The sequence below is a fragment of the Platalea leucorodia genome, assembly GCF_965183815.1.
Source record: "Platalea leucorodia genome assembly, chromosome: 5".
Classification (NCBI taxonomy): domain Eukaryota; kingdom Metazoa; phylum Chordata; class Aves; order Pelecaniformes; family Threskiornithidae; genus Platalea; species Platalea leucorodia.
In genome coordinates, this window is record NC_138827.1 from 74,549,121 (window position 1) to 74,575,119 (window position 25,999).

General features: G+C 45.8%; 2 protein-coding genes across 10 annotated transcripts in view; one reads left to right on the top strand and one right to left on the bottom strand.

Moving 5' to 3' along the window:
* Nucleotides 1–1,818: 1,818 nt before the first annotated feature.
* On the bottom strand, nt 1,819–16,159 carry IDH1 (isocitrate dehydrogenase (NADP(+)) 1). 2 transcript variants are annotated; one of them, XR_014228354.1, is made up of 10 exons: nt 16,065–16,159; nt 13,060–13,187; nt 11,098–11,389; nt 9,329–9,434; nt 6,533–6,710; nt 5,918–6,069; nt 4,768–4,908; nt 3,811–3,973; nt 3,184–3,332; nt 1,819–2,922 (listed from the first exon to the last, which is right to left on the bottom strand). XR_014228354.1 is itself a non-coding variant. In XM_082313801.1 (9 exons), the coding sequence occupies exons 2-9, from the start codon at nt 13,179–13,181 to the stop codon at nt 3,239–3,241; spliced, it is 1,248 nt and encodes a 415-aa protein (XP_082169927.1). In that variant the 5' UTR covers nt 13,182–13,187; nt 16,065–16,159; the 3' UTR covers nt 1,819–3,238. The 2 variants fall into 2 exon arrangements, 1 of the variants encoding a protein (XP_082169927.1); XM_082313801.1 differs by having other exon boundaries at nt 1,819–3,332.
* A 121-nt stretch (nt 16,160–16,280) lies between these two features.
* PIKFYVE (phosphoinositide kinase, FYVE-type zinc finger containing) overlaps nt 16,281–25,999 on the top strand; it is a 72,945-nt gene continuing 63,226 nt past the window's right edge. For 3 of the 8 annotated variants that reach the window (XM_082313788.1, XM_082313794.1, XM_082313795.1), the window contains exons 1-3: nt 16,932–17,040; nt 19,984–20,165; nt 21,714–21,893. In XM_082313788.1, the coding sequence (XP_082169914.1) occupies nt 17,009–17,040; nt 19,984–20,165; nt 21,714–21,893 (394 nt within the window). In that variant the 5' untranslated portion in view covers nt 16,932–17,008. The other 5 variants (XM_082313798.1, XM_082313792.1, XM_082313793.1 and 2 more) reach the window with 5 other exon arrangements.

A 25,999-nucleotide genomic window follows, 5' to 3' on the forward strand; every position in this document is an offset into this window, starting at 1 on the left:
CCATTTCAATTGGGTTTTGGTGAAGGAAATGCTAGGTTTTGAGGAGGGTTCTTCCCTGTGAGCAGGCAGTATCTATATTTGCCTTTTCTGGCAGATACAAGTACCTAAACAAGTATCTGCATCTTTTCCCTAATAAACTGTGGATTCAGTACATCCAATGGCTACTGTACCAGAAACATTTAACTCCTAAAATGATGACTTTGTTATTATGCTACTGGGTAATACTATGTTTTTTCCCTGAAAAGTGTCACAGTTTGAACTTTCTGTGAGGAGTTGGTTATACTGGGTCAGAAGGTACTCTGTATTGGTACAGCTGTTCCTGTACTGGACAAGGAACAAACTGTACCACTCAGTCATCTTATAGTGGAAGCATTTCAGTAAAATCAGAAACTTTAGAGACTGAAATCATACACATATTCAAGAAATACCTTGATGGTTCAGTCTAACCCTTTTGGTTCCACAGTAAACTGAGGCAGGGCGACCCGTTTACAGACATGGCGTTCTTCCACGCCCCTCTGCACAAAACCAAAACAAGAAAACTGCCAAAGCCAAGGCAATGACCAAGAAGATCAAAGAGGAAGAAGAATGGCTTCCTGAAGGATGTCCCAGTGCCCAGGCAGACAAGCGAATAACAATGGGAAGAGCCAGAAGTAAAATAGTGGTTGAACAGGCAGCCCCCAAGCTCCTAAGGGCTTGTGCATCTTTGGTAGAATATCTCTAATGTTTTGCATAGCTTATTTTTTTTATTTTAATTGTAAAGTATAATAAAGTATAAATAAAGTCTTCTATGTTGACAGTATAAAAGCTTTGTGACATTTATTCCCTGTCCTCCCTGCCTCCACCTTTAAATGCTGGGGTGCTCGTCTGCAAAGTCTTTACGCACGAGTGCTTGTGGCACCACAGGCAGCTAGCTGGCTCTGCCAGTTCTCTCCTGGCCCTACGCAAGCCTGGGGAGAGTACACCTTGGAGGGCTGATCTGGTGTTGCAGATACCCTTTTCAGCAGCCCTTGTGGGTATGAAAGGATTGCAGCAGCCCAGGCTTTGACAGCAAGGGGATTTGCACAAGTATGGAGTTGAAAACAGCCTTCTACCAGTCCTGAGCACGCAATACCTAGGACACATATGCACACATCTAACTACATCAGTGTCAGCACTAAAGGTGAGCTAGGCTATACTTTGATTAAAACCAACTTTTGCTGGGGTCTGCCGAAGGGAGTGTTGGTGCAGGGGGCTATTACTGGTAGTGGGAGCTACAAGGGCCCTGCCCAAGAGCTTTGGGAAGCACTTAGTATACCATGAAGCAGACCATCAGGGAATCCTGTGCTCTTTTCAGCTTTTGCAGACTGAGTGCCCACTGGCTTCCAGCATTTGCTTTTTTAGGGTCTGCTGGTGTCTAATTTTGAAAGTTACTGATATTAAATGTTTGAGGGAGTGGTGGGGAAAAGATGTGATTATATTAGTAGTAAAGAGGAAGGGAATGTGCCTCCTTGGAAGCAAGAAAAATGTTTCTTTTCTCCATGGCAGAGCAGGGAAAGGGATGCTCTGTTCTTATGACCACACTTACTGTTTCTTCTCCCAACACGGAGACAAGTGTTCCTTTCTCTCCTCAGCACTTCAGCAACATCCATCAGTTCATGAGGACAGACTGGGTCTTGCTGTACTCTGCGAGTCCTCCAGAAGATGGAAACTTTGTTAGTACAGAGGGAAAACGGTGTCCTCTGCAGTCAGGTAAATGCTACTACATTGCTTACACTTGAGCTATACTGTTAAGTCATGAAAATAAACAAACAAAAAGTATAAGATTTAAAAATGCCCCTTTATTTGTTCAGTTTCCTGAAAGGTACTAAGCTTTGTCTGGTACTCCGTAACTCCAGAAGCTGGGTAAGAGCTAGTAAATAACATGGAATTTGTTACAGATGCTGTTGTACTATGATCTGCCTGAATGTGGCACAGTAATTTGAACTACTGATGTCAGAAGCCAGGCAGGAACACAGATCTCCAGATGTTCCTGATTGTTTCTGTTGCTTCAGTGGGTCAGCAATGGGACTTTTTCCAGCTGCACTTCTTACAGGCTTGTGTTAGTAACAGAATAGCAGGCTACTGTGTGGAAGTGGTACCTTTAAATTCTTGTGCACTACCTGATGCTTGCCACCACACTACAGATCTCACCTTGCCATGGCCAGAACACATTAAAACACTTCTCTAAGAAGGGAGAGATCATTTTGTGTTTATATCACATTCCAGCAGTCTGCCCAACATGTACTGGACTGTGCTGAAAGGTACTGGAGTCTCTCTCTGAGGCGGAATTTCCCCATACTGCTAATACACAAAGGAAGGAGAGACACAAAGAATGTTAGTTGGCTTTTATTTTAGTCTGAACTAAAATATTCTTTAAAATTCACAAAACCATGGATGGAATAGTTTTTTAGTCATGTGACTTGCTGTACCACAACAGGAAGGGTCAGTAATAGCCCAGACAACTGGAGAAAAGTTTTGCACCTTTATGAATCGTGGGGTGGGGAAAGAGGTAACAGTTCCTATGCTTCACATCCAGTCAGAAGGAGTATAACTCAATGCATGGCCTGCATTTAGACACTGCAGCATGGCTTTATTAGGCCCTTATTAGGCTCTTAGCCTATAGGGCTTGTTTCCAGCGTTTACTAAGTGCTTTTTCACAAATGCTACAGTCCTGACTGTAGCAACAGGACCAAATCCCTTAGTATCAGGATACTATGCTCTGGTTGGCACTAACAGAGAAATTAAGTAAGAGAGGGGCTGCAGTAGAGCTGGCATAGCCCTGTGAGCTCACTTACGCTCCGTGGACAGTACTGGAGAGATGAGGACGGTTCTGATTTCTAAGGTCTGTTGGACAGTAAGTCACTGCTGGTTTGACCAGAGCTGCGACACAGACTGGCTTTCAGTCTGAGAGGAAGAGAGAAGAGAAACACAGATCATAAAGTCATGGAGAGAAACCTCAGGTCTGCTGTGAACGACATTAGGAATCCAGACCCACATTGAGCTTGAATACTATCACATTCAGCTGCTTAGCAAATTAAGGCCTAGACCAGCAGCTCAAGGGGTTTAAGAAAACATGGTCTTTTAAACATTTTAAAAAGTGTACATGTTCATTTTTGTCTAGTATTTGAAATGTTACACAACAGAGTGTGATACAATGCCACTTACACTCTGGTGTAAGTGGGAGATGCTTTGTTACTGGAACTTGAGTAGAACCTGTGCCTTAAAGTTTGGGCAGAGAGGCCAGCTTCCCCTTCAAGTTTTCAGCAAGCTTGTCCATGAACTCAAAGGTGTTCAGGTAGTCAGAGCGTGTGACACTGGGGGGGGAAACAAGACAAGACAGACATTAGTTGTAAAGTCACTCAAATGTTCAAAGCAGGGGAAGACTGCTCAAAGAACTCTAAGTCTTGCCTCTAAAACCAAAAGAGTTATCTCCTACTCATCAGGCTGATGTTTTTTGCCAAAAGGCTCCAGAGAAGAGGAAGCCAGGTGGTATTTTGCAGTGAAGTAAGTCTCCATCCTAATAAATGGACAGGGCAGGATCTGGCCAATGTAGCCAGCCTGTCATAAGAGAAATCTTTGCAGTTTCTTCTTTATTTTTTCCCCATGCATTTGGTACAATAGCAGGGACAGAGCAACCTAGACTAAGCTACATGGGGCAGGAAGTGTCTCATGTTCTGTGACCAGACTCCAGCAATTCTTCACCATACCAAAATAACTTTCCAGCAAATGCTGTTCAGAAACACCAAGTAAAACAGCCTCCTCCAAGCACAGCTGATTACTTCATACACTTACTTAGGTAGGCCTTTGATACAGGCAGCAAGGTCCTTTGTCATGAAGCCAGATTCGATGGTCTCAATGCAGACTTCTTCCAGGGCAACTGCAAAGTTCTTGAGGCTAGTGTTGTTGTCCAGCTTAGCTCTGTGAGCTAGTCCTCTTGTCCATGCAAAGATGGAAGCTGAGAGAGAACACTAGATTACTCTATCCTTCTAGAACTCCCTGGACATTGTTCTAAACTGTCATGTGGAACAGTAATTATTTTTTTAGTATTAATAAAACTGAAAACAGACAGAAAAAAGACAGAAAATCTGGTATGGAAAAGAGAACACTTGTCTTCATCTAGGCATCTTTTGCATTTTGTGCAGCTCTAAAGAAAAGCAAACCCCAGAAACTACTCACTGCCTCCAGCAATCTCTGTGTGCGTGCCATTTTATTTTATGTTGTTCCTGTCCAAGTCAGAAAGAATGACCGGTGGTAGGACTCTGTGGTTACACAGAAAGTCGTACTTACGATAGAAGGGTACAGTCTTCTTCCTGGTATTAAATTACACTCCGGTCCCTCTGCAATTGTAGAGGATTCTTTCCCTCACATCCCATTCTAGGTGCACTTACACTTTAAGTATGTACATGGTTTGGAGGGTGGCTAGGTCTTTTGGAACATCAGGAAGGAGAGTAAAATAAAAAACAAGCAACCTAAACCTTAAGGCTGTTGTGGCTATAAACCCGTTGTTTGCTGAAGAGTGAGAGCATGTCTCAAAGGCTAGGTTAGGTCTAACTTATTGTTCACACTCACTCCATTCCAGCCTGTTTTTGCTCCAGGCTGCAGCTGTCTCCATGGAAGAAAAATGCATTACGAACTACCAGTTTCACCACTCAGTGGTGCAACTCTCTGCAGAAAGGATGCAGTTGTTCTTACTCCAAACCTGTTCTTTCATATGTAGAGATCACTGAAGGGCAGTGAAAAGTGGCTCACCAATGGGGTTAGTGGAGGTTTCTTGGCCTTTCTGGTGCATGCGGTAGTGACGAGTAACTGTGCCGTGAGCAGCTTCTGCTTCAACAGTCTTGCCGTCAGGGCAGATCAGGACACTGGTCATCATCCCCAGAGAGCCATAGCCTACAGAATACAGAGTTTTAAAAGTTCAGTGTCTCCTTTGGACAGCCCCCTTAAGTTCCCCTTAATTCCCCCCTCCTACAATCCCCCTACATCCTCCCAGCCTTGATGTGAGTATTCCTGAACAGGAGTGCTGCTGCAACTAACTGGCTAGTCCTGACATGTCAAAATAATAGCTCATCTGAACAGGAAGTGCTGCTGAACCATGAGATATAGATATGCAGATATTCTGCACCATTTCACGAAAATTAGTATTCTCACCTAACTTGCTGGACAGATTTTTACTGAAAAGGTGCAGTATGAGAACAAAGAATCCTAAATAAGCAGTGTTGGGCTGCCAGTCACTATCTTCCCCACAGGGTGATAGGAAACAAACCAACTTCATATCAAGAGCATCTGCTCTAGTGAAAGGAACCACGAGCTGGCAAAATTGGACATCTGCATCACTTCTAACCCTGTAGGTTTCAGAGATCTGTGTCTTTGAAAGCTTCTTTGTTCAGTAGTCCAACACACATCCTTGTTCTGTGGGAGGCAGTTTACTGGCATTACTTTAGAAAGAGCATATTACATAAAGCCACACATCTTGCCCTGTGCATTTCTGCATCCATATTTGTTTTGGCACCAGGCAGCTTGGTTATATAGGATTTTGATCAAGCACTACAAGTCTGTAAAGTTAAACATATCAATCTCTCTCTTTATACCTGGCAGGTCACTTTAGGTCCTGAAGGTTTTTTTACTTGTCTGTAGAGCACAAACCTATCAGTTGTTATGTTGGTAGGAACTGCCATCTGGTAGAGAAGTGCAACTACACAGTCTGCATTCAATGGATTTTCTTGTGAAAGTGAAATCAGAAATTCTTTGCCTGCCTGATATCTCCATGACTGGCCACAGGTTTGAAATGTAAGTTCTGAGACCCAACACCACCTCCTGGGCCATTACGTAAGGTATGACACAAGGTCACACGAGACTGCTACTGAGCCTACTTCAGTGTAACATAGGAAATATCTCATACCTTGCGCAACAGAGTCAGACTGCACATCCCCATCGTAGTTCTTGCAGGCCCAGACAAAGCCGCCTTCAGATTTCAGGGCCTGAGCAACCATGTCATCAATGAGCCTATGCTCATACCAGATCTTTTTGGCTTCAAACTGGGACTTGTATTCTCTGGAAAACAAAAAACAGAACACCTTGACATACAGATAAAAACAGCGATTGCACAATTTGTACAAGTAATTATGCATAATAAAGTGCATAGAGATAAGAGTAAAAAAAACAAAAAACAAAGCTTAAAAGAAATTTGCATCCCCTTTACTCCTTTTTTTTCCTCACTTGCTTTGCTAGTCCACTGCAAGTCTGCTTCAGAATCACAGAGGAGCTCAATAGAGAATCTGTGACTCTGTTAGGAAAGGTGAACACCATAGCCACATTTAGCAGAGCTTTAGACATTGAGTACTATGTCCTGCAGGACAAGGGAGACTGCAACAGGGAAGGCGCATAAGCCCCCCAAAAGTGCTGTGCTGAGCGTCTGAAAATGCTGAATTAACTGTAGTAGTTCACAAGGCTGGAGAGGATGTTCCTGCTGCAGACTTATGCACTGCAGTAGGAAGTATACAACTATCCTAGTTACCTGTCATAGATCTCTTGGAAGATGTCTTTAAAGCGGCCATCGTATCTCTTCAGGATGGTGTTCTTGGTGCTCATGTAGAGGGGCCAGCCCTTAGACAGTGCCATTTGGAAGGAACTGTGGGCAAAATCCTTGATAGACTGGTCAAGATTGTACATTCCCATGGCTACACCACCACAGCCTGATAGTAGAGGAAGAACAGATAGGAATCAACTACATTTAGTTTTGGTTAAAGATTTGCCCGTCTCCCCACAGCATACTCTGGCAGGCAGGCTGGTGTTATCCCCAGGTGTCTTGATATAGTTCTTAATTTAAGGCTGGTTCTTTCAGGAGAAGATTCACTTTGCACTATCAGCTCAAAGCCCCAGCAGTCCTGTGACGCACGGATAGGAAGGTGGGGTTTTTTTACAGCTAGGTACATCTTAATACTGTGATCTAATACCCCTAAGATGTTTCTTCCTAATCCAACCTAAGCAGCAAAACTGTGACAGGAGTGAGCATGCTTGAACTCCTACTAGCTAGATAAATAATACAGAGTATTTTTCTATGAAAGCAGCAGGCAGCAGTTTGGAGCTGGGGCCTCAGTCAAAGCTAGAAATGGGTTTGGTCCCATTTTAAGTGCCTTGTACTTTCAGGCTTTTACTGCACTGCAGAACTACCTCCAGCTGTCAGAGGCTGCTTTGCCTAGCTCAGGTAAACAAGTCACCACATGCATTCCCACATCTTTTCAGTGCATGTGTTTGGCCTACCCTGCAGCTTTGTTTCACCTGCTCAGGCTCAATTCCAGCAAGTTGTGAGAAGAACATGCCAGTCATCTGGGTGCAAGGGAAAGTCCCGAGAAGGCTCTGAGGAACTATCAACACTGACATGACTTAGATTGTGCAATGCAGATGTGTTAGCAGCCTGAATGGAAGTGCCTTAAACTTACAGCCCAGGTCATCTGGGGGGAAGCAGCATTCAGATCATGGGAGAGGCTGACTGTGGGTGAAAGTAGGGTCTAGGGCTTCATGAAAAAGCTTCGTCGCCTTCAGAGCACAGCTCTGTGTTTCTAGGGAAAAGTAGATACCACGTACTTAATTTTAAGCACCTTGCTACCACCACCTCTCTAGTTTGGTGTACAGTACCTTCATCAGGGCTCTTTGCTCTGGCAACACCCCAGATTTTATTTCTGAAAATACCTTTTCCTAATATCCCTGTGTCCCTACCTCCAGGTGGCTGTTACTATATGGACGTACATGCAGAATGAAGAGGGGAAGCCAGAGAAGGTTTAACTGCTCACCAAGATAGCAAGGTCATTTGAGGTTGATATTGGCAGGGAATGAAATTCTGTTGTTACCAACGAAAATACATGTTGTCCCCCTGCCTCCCTTAGTGAGTCAAGGACAGAACAGGGTCTGATCAGCTACAGACACTATGTTCTCTGGAGCCATGATTTCATAGCTGCTGGTTGACAGCTATTAAGTTTTATTCAAATACTTATTTGCATATAGGTAAGAAAACCCTTGTTGCAATCATGCAATCCTACTGCCTACTAAAGTTTCTTGATTCGGTGTCAAGGTTGAACATATTAGTATAGCAACAGGACAAGCTTCCCTTATGCATTGTGGAGATATGCTGGCACAACAGTTATCTGTGGGGAGGGGAGTTCCCCCAGAGCAACAGCAGTAATCTGCCATCTTTGCACTTTCTTGCTTTCTGCTTGCTGATGCAACGCAGAGCGGTGAATCAGACTGGCAGCTGGAACTGCCAGATGTCTCCAATACAGGCTCACCAGTCACCTATCAAATGAAAACAGATTAGGACTGGCAGTGAAGCAGGTGAACTCCGGATGAAAGGCTGTGCACTAAAGAGATAGCAGAGATTTAGGCTCCTGCAAGCAAGAATGCCAGAGAAATCAAGTATTACAGAAGAGGGTCATATGGCAGTCTTGGTACCTGTTTGCCAAGCCAACTGCATACAAACCAGGATTCTGTGGTTTACAGGGATGTGTTAAGTCTTTGTAGCCAGAAACAAAACACCGCACACTCGCATACATAGGTCACCATACAGCTTCAAATTCTGAACCCTTTGATCACTGATAGGCAAGAGATGGCTTGTGTGATGTTTTCCCAAATCCTGCCCCTAGAGAAACAGACTGGGTTCTAGCAACGTGTGTGTGTAATTGTTTTCAGGCAACAAACCCCAGCAAAGTCAGGGCTCCTCCTCCTGAGCCTAGCAACATCTACAACCAGCACAGCAATATTGCTAGGAGGGACACCAATACTTTTGGGACTGCATCTATTAAAAGAGTTAGAGCCTACACAGTCAGGAGCATCCTTGTCAAATCTCCTTTCCACCTTGCAGAGTAAGTGTCAGTTATCATTTCTATTGGAAAAAAGACTGCTTAATAAAGAAGGGTACAAACTGCAAAGGTATATAGAGCCCAGTAAGACAAACTAAAACCAGAAAGAATGATACCCAAATTGTTCTCAAATATATCTCCCCTTAGGTCAAGCCCTGTTTAGATAGGAGGCTTCCCTCTGATCAGAGCAAAAAACATAGATGCCACTACCAGAGTCATCATACAAGGAGCATGACAGGGGGCCAGTCTAGTATGATTGTGTGTTTGATATGCCTCTTTGATCCCAGGAAGATTTCAAGTAACTTTAAGTACTTCCCAGATAAATGAAGAAGGCCCAGACCTTCTCCCTGACTCTACCTCAAAGTCATATTTTACCATCAAACATATCTGACTGATACTTCAAGGTTGAATTAAACCAAAAATATCAGTTTTAATCACAACTTAGAGGTAATACCTACTTTCAAAGTTGTGGACCAGATACGTGACTGGTTTGCCTCCATCTTCAGGAGTGTAGGTCATCTCTACTTTTCCAGGCCCAGGTACCACAAAATCAGTTGCTCTGTACTGTTAAAAAAAAATTTGCCATGATGATTTTATCTATCAGGAGGACAGAACCATAAAAGACAACCTGTATTTGGGAGGGCAGGGTGCAGAAAAGCATAAATGGTTGTACCAAAAACCCCATTGAACAGGCTCTGTGTACTCAGCCATGTGGTCATCAGATTATTTTACTAGAGATTAGAAAGACAAGTAATATGTATTTTTGCAGATGCACTGAAGTTTTAAAGTGCAAAGTATCCAGAGTGTTGTGTGGTCTGTGAGTAGAAAGGCTCCTCTCCCTGCCTCAAAAAAAAGCCATTCATATCACAAGTACTGATCTTATGAATAAGGGGGAATCATACAGCACCTTAACAAAAGCCATTATTTGTATCCATCATATGACATTTGAAAGGCCAATCTGTAGTAAGAGTTCTTTGAATTCTGTAAATGGGTACATATTTTGCTCCTTTGAGCTACACAGACTCAAAAGAACAGCCAACATGTACTTCAAGTTTTTAAACGGTGTCTCATCTTCCCAACTGTCCTGAACAGTACTATTTAAGGTTAGATTCCCTTGAAATTTGTCACCCTTTTTCATGTAGTTTCTCCTCTTATTGAGCAAATCAGTTCCCTGAGCTGTTCTGAAGTTATGGAAGTGTCTTGCTCATATGCCCTTTACATGTTCTTATATTATTCCTTTCACTTTAATCTCATACTTTGGCAGGGTTTCAATCCTCCACCTTAATCCTACATTTCCTATTATTATTTTGCCCTTCTCAATTATTCAGTACTGTTAAGGATGTTGAACCCCATTCTTTTCTAGTGTCAGAGCTCTGCAATTATCTTCTTGGAAAATTATCATTTTACCTTCCCACCCCAGCTAATCTTATGACTTGCCCCCAGTTTGTGGGTTTACCCATCTATTTAAGCACTTGGGTCCTCTAGAAGACTTTTCTTTTGTCATGTTTGGCTGCTTTACAGAGTATCATTACCGATGGAGAACAGTATGGTTGGTTCTTGTCCTCTGGGCTGCCCAAAGGTCACTACACTGAGTGCCATGCCAAGGCTTTCCATGGCCTTGCACTACCTCTGCCAGGAGAGCTCTGATAAGGGATGTTTCCCTACTTTGGTACCACAGCCTGACGGGCCCAGTATGAATACCAACTCTGCAGGAGTGCTGTGTAAGTTTAAGAAGCAGATCACAGTTAAAAAAAGAAAACAAAAACACACCCATGCACAGAAGGCAACTTTGCCCACTTCTAAAAATCAGTCACTCAGATCCGCTTTTGCTGTGAGCAACATTTGCTGCCAGAAAGTCCTTCTGAGAAACAAGAAGATGGGCAGTGTAAAGGATATTTTCTAAAGACATTGCTATGTAGAGAGAAGGGTTCTGCAGAGGTGAAGAAAAATAACTTAGAGGAGTTATACCCTGTGTTTAGGTACAGACCTATCTAATCCAAGCACAGACCCCTGAATGCTGTTTATACAGCTACACTAAGGAAGAGAGGCACGAACCAGGCTCTCCCACACTTTGTCAGGTGCTATACAAAGTGCTAGCAAGTACCCACTCCCAGATGGAGTGCAAGGGATAAAGCAGCAGCACAGGGATGTCCAAGTCTTCGTAGCTCTCTACCAGTCAGAACTAAGCCTGTTCAGATAAAGAGGGGTAAGCACTGAAGTGACTCACTTGATCCCCATAAGCGTGACGGCCAATGACAATGGGTTTCACCCATCCAGACACCAGCCGGGGAATGTTCTTGCAGATAATAGCCTCCCTGAAGACAGTGCCACCTAGGATGTTTCTAATTGTCCCATTGGGAGACTTCCACATCTGCTTCAACTTGAACTCCTCCACTCTTTTCTCATCAGGAGTGATGGTTGCACACTTTATGCCAACGTTGTATTTCTTTATGGCTTCAGCAGCTTCCACAGTTACTTTATCATTTGTAGCATCACGATGCTCAATGCCCAAGTCATAGCTGTAACAAACGCACAAAGACAGTCACATCTTCCCAGGACATTTGTTCCTGTGCAACAGGAAAGAAACCAGACCCTGTATGTGCCTGTGAGTGTAGTTCCAGTATTCTGCCATAACTGAAGTTATCCCTCTTCCAGTACAAACGCTGCTGGAGTGGAAGAAAACACAGGCTCATATACTGATATTTCTGCTGCTGGTAGGAGGTTGGAGAAAGGACAGCTTCAGTTTATGGCTGAGGCTCTCTGCCAGGATGGGACATAGCCAATATCTCCTCTGCCTTCCCTTCTGAGCTTCCTGGCAATGGAAGCTTTCAGTCTGGGATTCTAATGGTATGGAGCAGCACAATCCCCAGATGAATATTGGCCTTTATTTAAAACCTCTTGTGTTGAGGGTTCTGGCTTCCTTCTTATACTGAACATATGAAGCTACACTAGGCTTCAAATCAAAAACTGCTTTCACAATGGACCCACAATCCTGCTCTGGCAGCAAAACTGCCAATATTCCCCTCAAACAGTCAGAGAGGAAGCACATTTCCCACACTCACTGTTTTAATAACTTTTGGAGAACAACGGGTGGCCAGCGTGGGACAGCCCTGAAGCATAGCCAGCTGTACATGAATCTAGCCATTGTGCTGCCTCAGCCAGGGGTCTGCTTTCCCTCCTCCCACCCCTCTTTGAAAAGGGATGTTCTCCAGACTGTGTGCATGTATTATGCTGCTGGGTTCCTGTTTGCTTGGTTCTTAACACCAGCAAGCAGAAAGCCTGATGTAGGTGGCATACAAATGACTCTAGGAGCAGGGGAAGAGGTCAGACTAGTGGGTTTAATAATGGCAGATACCACTGAAGGCCTCCATCCACATGGTTAGGAGCAATGAGCAATGCAGCTGGATACTTCTCTAATAATTATAACTCAGTGGCTAGAAAGGGAAGAGATTATTTGTTCTGCTTGACCGATGCTGGAGACAGCATGTCCCTTTTGCCATGCCAGCTGCTAGTATTTGTTTTTTCCAGAACCGAGTGTAAGAACACAGCCTAGGCTTGGGGAATAATTGCAACAGTTAGCTCACACTGCCAGCAACAGAGCTCAGGTTTACAGACATCAGGGCAGAGTCTGTGCCCTACAACCACCCTTTTGCCCTCTGGGCAGATCTTCAGAGATGGGAAGAAGCCATAAACCTGCTCAGAGTCCACAGATGCTAGGCTTCAAGTCAGGGAGTGGCTGAAACAACCCATGTTTCTAATTGTTTAGGCTGCAGGAAGCCATGCAAACTGCCCATGTGCTGGAAAGCCAAGACATTGAAGATAAAAACACAGGCTGTGTCTGTGAGAGGCCCTCTTAGAGGCACAGTACAGAAAAAAAACCCTAACTCTCATAATTACGCATTCACTGCTTACTGCCGTGAGGAACCCCAGAGGGGCTACCAACAGAATTCGACAAAATACCTTCACCATGAGCCCATGTTTTGCAGAGTACTTAGTGAGGTTGGCCCTTAAGTAACTTAACCAGGGGAGTCTGCTGAGAACTTTACCAGTATAAAAAGGGCTAGTTAGCCTCTCTGCACTACTGCATGAGGAGCTATAAGGGTCTCAGTGCTAAGTGAAACATTATCAATGCCTAATGACACATGTAAATTGCAGTACAAAGTGGCTGTGTGTCATAAAGAGCCATTACCTGTGCAAATCCAGATCTACATAAGGAAAAATCAGCTTTTCTTTAATCAGTTCCCAGATAACCCGCGTCATTTCATCTCCTTGCATCTCCACAACGGAGCCTCCATGGATTTTTTTAGACATCTTGAGCTGCAACAGACATAAAAAACCCAACCTAAGTTAAAAACTGCCAATACACATCACCAATACATGTAAAAATGCAGGATACAACACAACTAGGAGAGAGGTACTAACATAGCATACAGGATCTCTCCTAAAAAATCTTGAAAATAACCAGAATTTACCCCTAGTTTCATGCTAACTGGTATTTTTCTTAAAGCCCCAGCTCCTAGGGAGATCTATCCAAGGATAAAAGTAAAGGTTAATATCTGAGATTTAAGGCTGTGTGTTCTAAGGGCATAAGCTTTAGTTATGGTTATACAAAGGAATTTGAAAGCATGACCACACTCTTCCCCAAACTCCACAGAAATAGATAAGCACTGTTTATTTTTAGATTTCATGAGTTCTAGTCCAGTTGCCTGTTTCTCCCTCTTTTTCTGAAAAACAGGGGTTAATGGGCATTATTTTAATGTCAGCTCATACTGCTGGCACTATTAAGATTAATACATTGTCAGCTTCTTTATTAGCTTCCTTCCCCAGGAAGGACGGAAACAGATACAGAAATCCAAGGGCCACATCAAGAGTACTTTCTCCTGGCAAGCTTTATTTCTGCTGTTAAAATAAATACTGGACAGATTTGTTTTCTGTACGGAACATAGGTTTCCCAAGATACTTGTTTACAAAGCCTCAAAAAATAAACATGAACTCTGCCCTTCTATTTGCACTTTGTTACTTAACAAAAAACAACCCCACAAGCCACTGAACTACTCTTCTAACACAGTGCCCTGCTTTCTAACAGCCACAGTTTCCCGGTTCTTAGCTCCAATTATGCAAGAGCTATGACTTGGCAAGTTCCTCCTCCCAAGACAACCCCATTCTTGTATGGAGCTGTTAGAATACTACAGTGAGATACCAAGCCCTCATGCCCGAGTTTGCAGTCTCACAGCCACAGAGGTCCATGACTGTACAGAGAGTCTATTCATCTAGATGGAGTTATTCAGAGGTGTGAGGTTTGCCACTCAAGGGCCCCAGGTTACAAGCACGTGTGGAGACTGCTCTCTGACTCAATTTTTTTTTTTTTTTAATTAAACTAACTTGCGCTGTATTTCCAAAATCCAGTCCATTAAACGTTTTCAGTCTGGGAAAAGAATAAGCTTTTTAAGCTATGTTCTAGCTACTGCATCAAGCGTTTCTAAACTTTTTAAAGAGGAAAAATAATTAAAAAAAGAAAAATAAGGTTGTGAGCTACAAAGACTCTATTTACTATGAGCACATAAACTCAAAAAATTAAGTAGTCCAAAGCACTCCTATCCCAAAGAAAGACAATATCTTGGCTTATGAGACCTCTCTAGTCCTCATGGAACACTAACTTCACATGACCACACTCTGTCTGAACTCAGTTTATTCATGCAAGTATTTTGGGCCCAATTTTCAATTGTGAGTATCTAAATAAGGACTGTATCACACTCCCGTGGTCTAGGCACAGGAGTACTACTCAGGAGACTTCAGTTTTGCTTTTGGTAGTTACACAATCTGAGAAACAGTCTGATTCATTTAAGCCAAAATGTACACAGACACCTACCCACCATCACTTGTTTTGTGGTTGGGTCCCTACTTAAATAAGCCAAATGAGACTATGTCAGTCATAGCAATAGGTTTTGCAAAGCTGGCTTCAGACCTATACGGTGCTGCTGTCACAAGGGGAACACAAAGGTATGTGAGACGCACCTCCACTGAGCTACATCTCCACTGATATGTGGAAACAGTAGCTTCTTAAACAACTCTGACAGCACCCTACATGTTTATCTGATCATGGCCCCAGCACTCTTCCCCTCCTCAAACACGGATGCCCCTAGTTTCTCTACATACAGGGCCAGTACTGCAGTAGCATTCCTCTTCTGTGCGCCAGAGTCAACATGCCAAGAGGTTCCCCTAGAGAGCACACACTCCCTAGAGTTCAACTCTTTCTGTTACTCTTCCCCTTTGATTTTATACTCTCCAGAACTGCCAAAAGTCAGCAAGGTCTTTCTCCTACAGCAACCCTTCTTCAAATGCATCTAACCCAGGCATTTAGCCAAGGCAGCTTAGAAGAAATTTTGTGAATTTCCAAATACTCCTGGGTGCTCGGGAAGGACTCAGGGCCTACAGTCAATAATTAACTATTGCAACAAATCCTTAATTCAGGTTTACAGAAGATCTCTTTGGATCAGGCATTGCTCCCAGGGAGAGCAGTACAGATCGTTGTCACTAACCGAGATCTTGCCTGCACTTGTTTTTCGGCTGCGCTGCCCGCCATCCACGCACGCAGCCTGCCCCGACAACGCCGTGCAGGCCGGCTCTTCTGGCACAGGTAGCATTTGCGAACCAGGCCGCGGGCTGCAGCCGGTGCCACAACAGAGGCCGAATCCCAGGCACTGGCACCACCTGGGCCGGGCGCTGCCGGGCCCGGCCCGCAGGGCGGCCAGCGGGGGCGCTGCCCCCGGCCCAGGAGGGCCGCCCCGGGCTGGGCGAGGGGCCCTAAGCGCCACCGGCATTAGGTGACGCTACCGACTGTTAAGAGAGATCTGGACTGCGAGGCGAGAAAGCCCGGTCCCAGGCCGGCGAGACCGAGTCCTGGGTGCAATCACCCCCTCAGCACCCAGGGCGTCTTCAGCGATACCTGCGGCGGGAGAGGGTGCCGGGCGGGCAGCCTGCCGCGGAGATCCCGCCCCGAACCGCCAGAAAAAAACGCCCTTAACACACAAAAACACCCTCTCAGGGCCCCTCTGCAGGGCAGGGGACGCGGCGCCCAGGAGGGGAAGGACAAAGGGCGCGGCTCCTCACGCTGCCGTGCGGTGCGGTACAGTGCCGTGCGGCCCCATCCCGCCCCGCCCCGCCGCGGGGCCCTGGGGCGCCGAGCCCCATTACCTGCAGGCGGTGCCGGTCCGGCTCTCACGGCGATGCGGGGCCCGGCCGTGCGCGGGGCCTTTTATGGGGCCGCGCCCCCGCCGCCGCCCGGTCCCGCCGCCGCGGCGCCCCCTGCCGGCCCCGCCCGCCCCGTACGGCCCCTCCTCCCGGCGGCGGGGCGGGAGCGGGGGCGGGCCCGGGGAGCGGCTGCTCGGCCCTGGCCCGCGGGCCCCAGGGCCCGCTAGCGCCGTGGCTCTCCGGCCGGCCCGTGGCGGTGCCCGCCCCGCCGGGTTTTGCGCGCCGATGCCTCCTTGTGAGGAGGCCGCGGCAGCACGTAACGCGCCGCGGCCGTTCCGCCGGGCCGAGCAGCCCTCAGCGCGGTGGCCTGCCCGCCGAGCCGGGCCTTTTCCGCGCTCCCCCGAGACAGCCGCAGTAAGTGGCCTGCGTCGCCACAGGGAAGCCGGTGGCGCTGGCGGGCACGAAGGCCCGGGCGCCGAGGGGACTCGAGTGTGCCCGGGCTGCTGGAGCGGGCCCCAGGGAGAGCGCAGGCGGCCGGCCGGCCTGCTCCCAGCGCGGGGTCCCGGCGGAACCGCTCCGCAGCCCAGCCCGGGGGAAACGCGTGCGCACGGGCGGGCACGGGCACGCTGGCTGGCGCGGAGGCAGCCATACCGGCACCACGGACCCCGAGTAGCGGGGCTCCCCGCCCTGAGGGGCAGGAGACGGCGCCCCGGCAGGGCCGGGGCGGAGCGGGGGAAGCGGGGAGGAGCCGCAGGGGCCACACCCGCCTCCCCGGGCTCCCTCCGCTGCCAGGCTGGCGGCGGCTGTCGCTGTGGCAGCCTACAACTGCCCCGCCCGGGCGGAGCCCCCTCGGCGCGGGCCGGCGCGGGGCCGCAGGCGGCGCGCAGGGGCGGGGCGGGGGCGGGGCAGGCGGGGCGGGGGCCCCAACGGCCGCTGCCGGCGGGTGGATGGGCGCGGAGCCTCGATTGGCGATGCCTCGGTGAGGAGCACTGCCATCGGCCGGCGATTGGGCAGGGCTGGGGGCAGCGCGGCGGGTTGCTAGGGGCGGGGCGGGGGAGCGGGCCGGCGCGGGAGCGGGGCGGGGGGGGGGAGGGGTGAAAAGAGGCGGTGCCGCCTTGGGCCTGCGCCCCGGCACCGGCACGGCCACCCGCGGGGAGCAGGTGAGGGCAGCCCGTCCGGTTCCGGGCGATCCTGCCTGGGCTTCGCGTGTGCCCGCGGTAGTGGCTCCTGGGGGTGCGCGAGTCCTGTCTGTAGGGCCCGGCCCGGTCCCTGCTAGCGGCTGGCGGCGGCGCTCCTAGGCGGCCCCGGGGTCGCTGCGCGGCCCCTGCCTGCGAGCAGGTTTCCGCTGCTTCCTTCCCGTCCCGTCCCGTCGCGGTGATCTTCCGGGCCCGCCATCCAGGCGGGTGCGTGTGTGTGGCGGGGGACGGCGGGGGTGTTCCCTTCACGGAGGGGAAAGCAACGCAGCCAGCGCGGCTCCGGCTCCGTGTGTGTCATGCAGTTACGTTTAAATAGGACTGTTCAGCTCTTACACCCGCGGTGCGTTACCCAGGTGCCTGGGAGTAACACCCAAGGCAGGGGGAGCGCCCGGACCCTTCTGGCACCGGCCGGTCGCGGCCCGTTTGGCGGGGCGCAGGCGGTCGCGGCGGCGCGCTGGTGTAGCCGCCGGCCGTGTGCGCAGCGTCACGCCCGAACTTGCGCTCGTGTTTTACCCGCGATGAGTTGGTGATTGCTGAAGACGTTGCAGCCTGAAGTGGCTTTATATAGATCCCCCGTGGCTGTTTGGTAAGGATTCTGAGGAAGATGTAGTCTGGTTCAGTATCTGTGGGCTGATATGTGGGCCTTGCTTTCTGATTTCCCATACTATACACCTAAGTGACTATTTCCCTCTTTCTTAGGGGGGGGAAGTGTTTCCCTTTTAGTGGGAAAACTAAAGCACTTTAAGAAAGGGTGATACCCCTCATAGCTAATGTGTTGTGCAGCACAGAAAATCCAGGTGTTTCTGGAGCTAATGCTAAGTGCAGTGCTCTTCTTTCCAATCTGTTTTAATTAGGCTAGTGCTGCTGTCACAGAAGCAATTACTGTGTGTTTTTTTCCCTTGAAGCTAAAGTTTATTTTTCCAGAATCACGTATATGATGTATGCAGGTTCAGAGACTTCCTTGTTTTTTTGTCTTGCCAGGCTATAACCAGTTTCTGAGAGATGAACATAGTTTCCTACAAAACTACTGGTTGACTTCATAACGGTATTTTTATTGTGGTGGTGTGTGTGGGAGCCCAGCCCTGTCGTACAGTCAACATTTAAAAAGCAAGTTATCAGTTGCCTTAAGTATTGGAGAAACAATTCCAAATTTACCTGAACGTATGCTCTTGAAGGCTTTTTCCATGAACTCTGGTCTTTAAGCATGTTGAAACCATCTGTTGTTTGAATAATATTGCTGAAATGCACAACAGCAAAAAATACCATGACTTACAGGGGAGAGGGATGCGGAAGCATTCCAGACTAAGACTCAACCTTGCATAAAGAACCTGACAGAAGTTTCTCTTGAAACTTTGAACGATGTCTCTCTGCTTTCTTTCTTAAGGATATGTGAATATCAGGAGAAACTCTGAGCTAAAGATGCTTACCGTGCAGAGCAACAAGCTAAAGTCCACTGCAAAGTCATATGATTGACTTGTAGATAGCATCTTTTGTGCATTCGTGGTAGGAGTGGTCAAGCCTCACCACATGAGCTGCACGCAGCTTGTTAGCACTTCCAGTGTCACTTGTCAACCATGTGGATTTTCTCTGGCCTATGTAGATTTTTAGTGTGGCTTCTTAGAATTTGGAAGAAAATGTTCTAGTCAGCAAAATATGCTTGTAGATTCTAGGGAGCAGTTGTGGAAACTGGTATTGCATGAAGGAGCATGTATCAGCTGCTAAGCAGGAAGTAGGCTCATACAGGGTTTTGATCCTTGGCACAGGTAAAAGTCAGACGTCACTCGTAGGTTCCATCTGCTCCCCATGCTCCTGCTCTGTCAAATGTTTCACTAAGTCTTGCTTAAACAAAGATGAAGGTAGTAAGTGCCTTAGCCTAGCAGGCTAGAAGTGCAGGCTTAGTGAGGCGAAGTGGAAGAAATCACATGTGTATTGAGGTTAAAGAATATGGGCTGTGGGAAAGTATGACTCTTGGGCGTATGAAGGCTTTGGTACACAGCAAGTAGGCTTAACAAGTATGACTTCCCCTAATATAGAATGTGGGGTTTTTTTTGTTTGTTTGTTTTTCCTTAATGTAGCTACTCTTGAAAACAAGGAAGTTTGGAAGTGTTGGATATGAGAACAAATAAACCACAGTTTGGGTTGCTTCCTTGGTAACTTGTACAAGGCCCTGTATTGTAGTGCAGAGGGGAAGGAAGCAGCATGCCACCAAACTTAATTTTCAGTCCTGCTTTTGTTTGCAGTTCATTCTGTTTTTCATTCTGAAGTTAACCTGGCCAAACAATGAGTATGTCTTGTGCTTGCTCAGGCGTGCCTGTCTTCATTTTCTTGTTACAAGGGCTGCAGAAGTCGTAGTATTGACAGCTCTTCTCTTGAGCTGAAGTTAAAACTTCTTTGTGATATGCATGCAGAGTCTCCATTTAAGTTCCCATAAAACAGCAACTGCAGTCAGACAGTATAGTGGCTGTTTACTTACTTTGATTGCTCTGGCTGTTTAACTAGGAGCTCTAAATTGCTCTCTGCAGAGATGCTGATCTCTTGCCAATGACTAGGCAGGGGACATGGGCTTCTAACTCTGGCACTCTTGACCTGTGCTAATAGCAGATGTCTGTGGTCGGTGGGGTGAGTGTCCCCTCTCTAGCATCTAATGAGATACCTCCTCTTCAATTGACTGAAGATGTTCCGTTTTACCACCCTGTGTATAATGCATGTTGCTGAACTCTTTCCAGGGCACGTGAAATGGCCGCAGATGACAAACGGTCTCCGACACTGGACTCTACCAGTGATCTACCTCATTCTCCTAGTAGTCCGTCTCATCTCACTCACTTCAAACCCCTGACTCCTGACCAGGATGAGCCTCCTTTTAAATCAGCCTACAGCTCTTTTGTAAATCTCTTCCGTTTCAGCAAAGGTAAGTGCTTGGGGGAATTGTGTGTCCGTGGATTGTGCATGCTGCTTGTTTTATTGATGCCCTCTGCTGCCACATAAACTTGTAAAAACACCTCTGAATATAAGAGCAGAATGTAAGACAGCTGGCCAAATGGATGGTGAGTCAGTTCTTTTGTGAGGGATGTTGCATCTTGCTTTTGGGTGAGTTTTTTAGTAGAGCTTTGCTGTGGGACAAGATAGCCAGCATCTTGCAGCTAGAAATCTGTGGCTGCCCATGAAGGTCAGAGACAAGCCAGTTAACAGAAAGTGTTTTATAGCTTCTTAGCTGCACATCTGCATTTCCTTTGCCCGTATGAAATTTTGGGGGCTAAAAGCAGGACTAACCCTCTGCCAGCCTATATGAGCAAAATGTGTGCTCCTTCTTCCAATGCAAGTTCTTAATCCAGACTTCTTGCACTCCTCACCTTCCTGTGCATCTTGTACCTTCAGTTGCGGCAGCCGAGCTGCAACAAAGCAGTGTATTTACAGGAAGTCCACCCTTAATTTGCATGGCTTAGGTGTTCCCCATCAAGAGGTCTGAAGTGTTGTGGAAGTTTTGTATATTAAAAAGTACTACTTGATTTTTGGCCTTTGTGCTACATGTATCATGAAACACTTATATTATCAGTAGGCAAGCTCTTAAAGAACTATGTGAGTTTTTTGTTTCAAAGAAATATACTGCAAAGAGTGGTGAATGAAGGCACCTTGGTTTTGTACAAAAGCTGTCTGTCTCTTTGTTGGAGATGACAAACTGGTCAGCTGCTGTTGTTTAGTCTGTTCATTATCCAGCTCTGCTAAGCATACTTCTGCAATGTTTGGGCTAGGCAAAAAGGGCCAAGATAGCTTTTTGCATAAGCAAACTGATCTCTTCAGACTCTTCTTATGCAGAATGAAAAATAATTACTTGGTATGGCTGCTAATAGTTTGCATAGTAGAATATCACCTGTCATTATTAATTTCTTGAAAGTAATGTAAGATGTGGTCAATATTGGCTTCACTTGTTTGTCTCTGACAAATGTAGCTGGAGTCAGCAAACTATTGTGTTGAGAGAATGGGAAAACAACCTTGAAACAGCACATGAAATGGGCATGTTACTGGAATCAATGAGAACCTGTCTATACTTGATCCTCTGATGGAAAAGTGTGGTTTATTAAAGGCTGCGGTAACTTTAATATGACCTCAGTACTGGCTTCTAACATAACTGAAAAACTCCTTTCAGGGCAGAAGCTGATAATGAAGCGTAGCTATTCCATATAGCAAGAATAATTCATGCTTGCCGGTTTGGTTTTTTAGACACTTTTCACATTAGGGATATTTCTGAAATAGCTTCCTTGACAGAGAAGCTCTACATAATGGCCTGTTTCCATGTTTTGTATGGTACTTTTAAGACTAAAAATTCGTGTGTTTTATTATGTGTAATCATGATCCAAATGAGCTATTTGTGAGAGTTTTTTACCCTTAGTTTTGCATGCACTACTGGTTTTCTTTATCATGTCTGAACAGCTGGTTTCTTGTTTTTTGTCAACTCCAGATGATGGCAGGATTTCATCCCCAGCAGAGAGAGCAGAGGCAGGACAGAGTGATCCACAAGCATTGAGTGGTGGCTGGTCCAGTCCTCAGCATCCCGCCAGGGCTCAGTCTCTGAGGTCACCGATTCCTTACAAAAAACAGCTGACTGGTGAGCTGCAAAGAAGGTCATCTGCAACCCTGGGTAATTTGAGCTCTTTGTGCTACAAGGGAATGTTGTACTAGCCAGTTTGGGATGCTTCAGACTGAGGTGGAAGGAGGTGAACAAAGGTTCGTTGACTGTCTAGATTGATAGCAGGATTTGGTATCAGGCTACACTGCCTCTGTTAGTGAGGTCACGCTTCAATATCAGAAGCATGTTTCCTCCACCCTTCTTAGTGTTCCAGCAAGACACTGTTGTTGGGGCTCTGCTGTTTCAATTACAAAACAATCTGGAACAAAAGAGGCTGCTAAAACACATCCAATGTTTTAAAGTCACTTGAAGCTTGATCTGAAAATTTCTGCTTTGTCTTGAGAGACTTCAGTTTCGTAACAGCCACATGCAAACTATAACTTTAGAGCTCAGTCTGAATGCGGTTGATGTTTGCATCTTCAAGGGAGTTATAAATGCAGGTTGTGGCTTGTAGCTGTTTTGAGGAGAATTGAATAGGAACTTGTGTCTAAACCTTTTTTATTCCTAAGCTTGGAACTATTGCCAGATGCCATACGGAATCTCTTTTAGCTGGAATGGGAATTGAATGGGATTTCAAAGGTGCCAACTGTGTAGTGGCTTTATGAAAATCTGGAAGAGCTAGTAAGCAGATTGCAGAGGTCCCTCTTGAGATCTACCTGGTTACTGTTGGCTGTTTGTGATAGCCTTGAGTAAACTGCTAAGCTGGGTAAAAATCCTGTGCAAGACAGTATTTCCAAGAGTATGGTACCTAGTGCAAACAAATCGGATCCTAAATGTTGTTAATGTGTATGGGATTTTTAGAAAGTCTTGGTAACCAGGCAAAAGTCCAGTACAGATAGCTAGCATTTTAATCTCTCTAAGTCATTTGCATCCTGTCTTAGTTGAACACATTCATAATTTTGCTCCTTGCCCTCTAGTACTGTTTGTGTTATTCAGTTGTACCTGTGGCAACAAACCAATTAAGGTTTGTTTGGTGTGGTGTGTTTTTGTTTTTTTTTTTTAAAAGCTTTTTCTCAAATGCCCCAAGTACAGCAGTATGCTCTTGGCTGATTTGCCAATTTAATTTACTTCATTCTTAGTTACCTTTTGTAAATCACTTGGAAATTATCTGGGGATTACAGGTTAGAAACCTTTAGGTGAAGTAGGTTGTTCGGTACTCAGAAGGTAGAAATAATCTTGCTATTTGACGTCCACTGGGAGCAGGCAGCCAGGGAAATGAGACTTGGTCTAAGGTGTGTGGGAGAAACCGTTGCTGCATTATTCCAGCTCCTTTTCAGGACCTGCGTTTGTGTCCCCAGGTTTGGATGAAAGTACGCGTAGAAAAATGTGATGATGAACCAGCCTGGAAAGAAGTAAAGTTAGACCAAGCAGGAATTGCTGGCTTTTTGAAGAGATTTCTGTGATATTGGGTGCTAAGTGGCCTGACTCACTGTTGAGTATCTTCCCCCAAATAACCTTGGTATTGTAACAAACATGAACTCTGTAATCCAAATGAAAGTGTACTGGATTGATGAAGAGGTTTCAGGGGAGTTTTTCAGGTCATCTCACTGTATTTGAAGAGGGGAAAAATACTTGCATCCTCCCTCTCCAAAAATCAGGCATTGTTTTTTTTGAAGCAAACTTTAGAAAATTAATTTTCAGGCCTTCTTTTGTCTTAAAAGGTGCTGAATAATTAGGTCTTTGAGGATTTCTGAACATTGAGCAGAGAAGAATTTTACTTCTGCCATTGCAGCTGATGCTGGGCCGCACAAATAATCTTACAAATTATTCTCATATGTAAAGAATGGAAAGTATGAAAAGAAGTGATGTGATTTACATAAACACTTAGATTGGTACGTCACTTCACCCACTCAGTTCAGTGACAGTTAGGTGTCTAATCTAGTTGAGTTTTCTTGCAACCTCATATCTGTAGGCCTGTAAAAGTCTCTCTAGGCTTGGTCATTACTCTCATACTTCATAACATTGGCAAGTGTAGGCAGGAAGACGCGTTTAAGTTCTTCAACAAAGGTTTCTCTAGCCTACTTGAGTTTAAATAACATGCCAAGCTTAAGCAAACTGAAAGGAATAAATAAATAAAAGGCTGCTGATGCCTCTGAACAGTGATGGAATGAAATTGCTCCTGAAGATGCTGACTCCCATCCCTCATCTGTCCATTAGCTTGCACTGTCTGCCCGCAGATATTCTCATTGCTCAGGGACCATGCTGGCTGACAACTGTAAACGCAGAACAAGATGGAGGGATGGTGGCTTTTGAAGGAAACTGTCTAGCATCAAATATGTAGGATTTCAGTTGTGTGCTTCCCTTCAGGACTGCTTACACGAAAATGTTATAATAGCACCTTATTGGTGCTTTTGTGAAAATAGGAGAAGCTGCTGAATGCGTGGCTTACGTCAGAGATGCTTTGTGGGTTGTACAGCTGGAGAACCAGTGCTGACGCTCTGCATTGACTTCTATGGCCTCCCTCTTGGGTGATCTGTTGCATCCTCATGTGCTGGAGTAGGGTGCTGGGGAGCTGGCATCAATTCTGCAGAGACAGTGGGCCCAGCTGGTTGTACTGGACTGCATGTGTCTGTGTGTGCTGTCAGCTGAGTGCTTTTGAGGTGCTGGACTGAACCAAAATAGTCTTGTACTGAGATAATGTCACAGCTTGCAAATCCAGTTTAAGGAGAACTAGAAATGCTGACCAATTGGAGAGGGAGCATTGGTGGTAAAAGCACTTCTAGCTTGTTACCCTGTCAGGCAGGATAATGCTGTTAATGCTAGCCAATTGTAACAGACGGGCAGTAATAGGGAATGGTGAACGAGCTTAGGAGGAGTGAGGAAAGGCCAACGACCCTATGAGGGGGAAGAAGGCCTGAGGAGAGTGTGTGGTGGTTACTAGGACTCATAAAGAACATGACACATTACCAGAGCATCTTTTCTGTTGGAAAAGGTTTTGGAAAATGAAAATGCATGTTGTAAAATGAAGTTAAGGACAGCTTTCATACTTTCCGTGTCAGTACTTTGTATGGCAGTGGCTTGAGGAAGATGCAGTGTTTGAACTGTGATGGTGAACTTGAATATGAAATTATATGCTTTGACAATGAATAACTAGAAAGCAGTTCATTTTGATTTGTATTAGCAAAACTGTGGTATCCCTGGTGGGTGTATTTGTTTATTGTTAAAACTGTGTGAAGCTCTCTGTTGTACCTCTTGTGTTAGGGTATGGTCAGCTGTCTTCCTGTGAACTGAAACTAGCAGTTAAGTTGCAACAAAGTAGTTCTCATAGTGTTTTTGACTTGTCATTCACCGTAAAATGAATGCTAAAATACACAGGGTCATGAAAGAAACTCCGGAAAAATATATTTCAGGGATTCAGTAACTGAGGATGCAGAACAATTGCGTGACTTACTGAGCAAATCTTTCTGTGGCCTGAACTCGGAAGACTGTACTGAGTAGGTAATCATAGCTGGAATGGTATTGCAGGTTCCTTCCCAGTGATCACACTTCAGGTGGGGAGAGTAGGAAAAAGAGGAGAAAAACATATGCTGTTTCAGAAGATGTATAGGTTTTGCCAAGGATCAGCAGCCATGAATACATATAGGAAGGATGAGGGTTACTGTTGAAATATGAGAACTTTTTTTTTTTTTTTTTTTTTTTGCTGTAGGTATTAATTTTTAGCTTAAGAAGGATAAATAGATTAGAAATAAGTCAAATTGGAAATCTAGATGGGGTTCCTTTGGTATACTGAGGTTTTGTTCAGCGAACATGTAGATGAGAATGGATAGGAAAACCACAATTGCTGCATAAACTGGTAGTCCTGAAAAGGTGTGTTCCACACTCATGTTGGTGTGTTACGTTGAAAGGCTGAGATGCAGCTGGCTTTTGTTTGTTAAATACAAAATGGTATCAAGTGAAAAAATGACTGTCTTGTATGAGTGTTTCGCTAGGGAAGAAGAATAAATGAATGAAGATATGGTAGAGTTGTGGACTGAGAAAGTATAAGGACTGTATATATATCAAAACCATGAGGAAGCTGTCTTCCTGCAGTTGTTTTTGTGTTGATTGGACAATGACAAGCAAGAGTTTGTGGACCTGATCTGGTTGTCATAACAGATTAAATAACACTTAAATAAAGT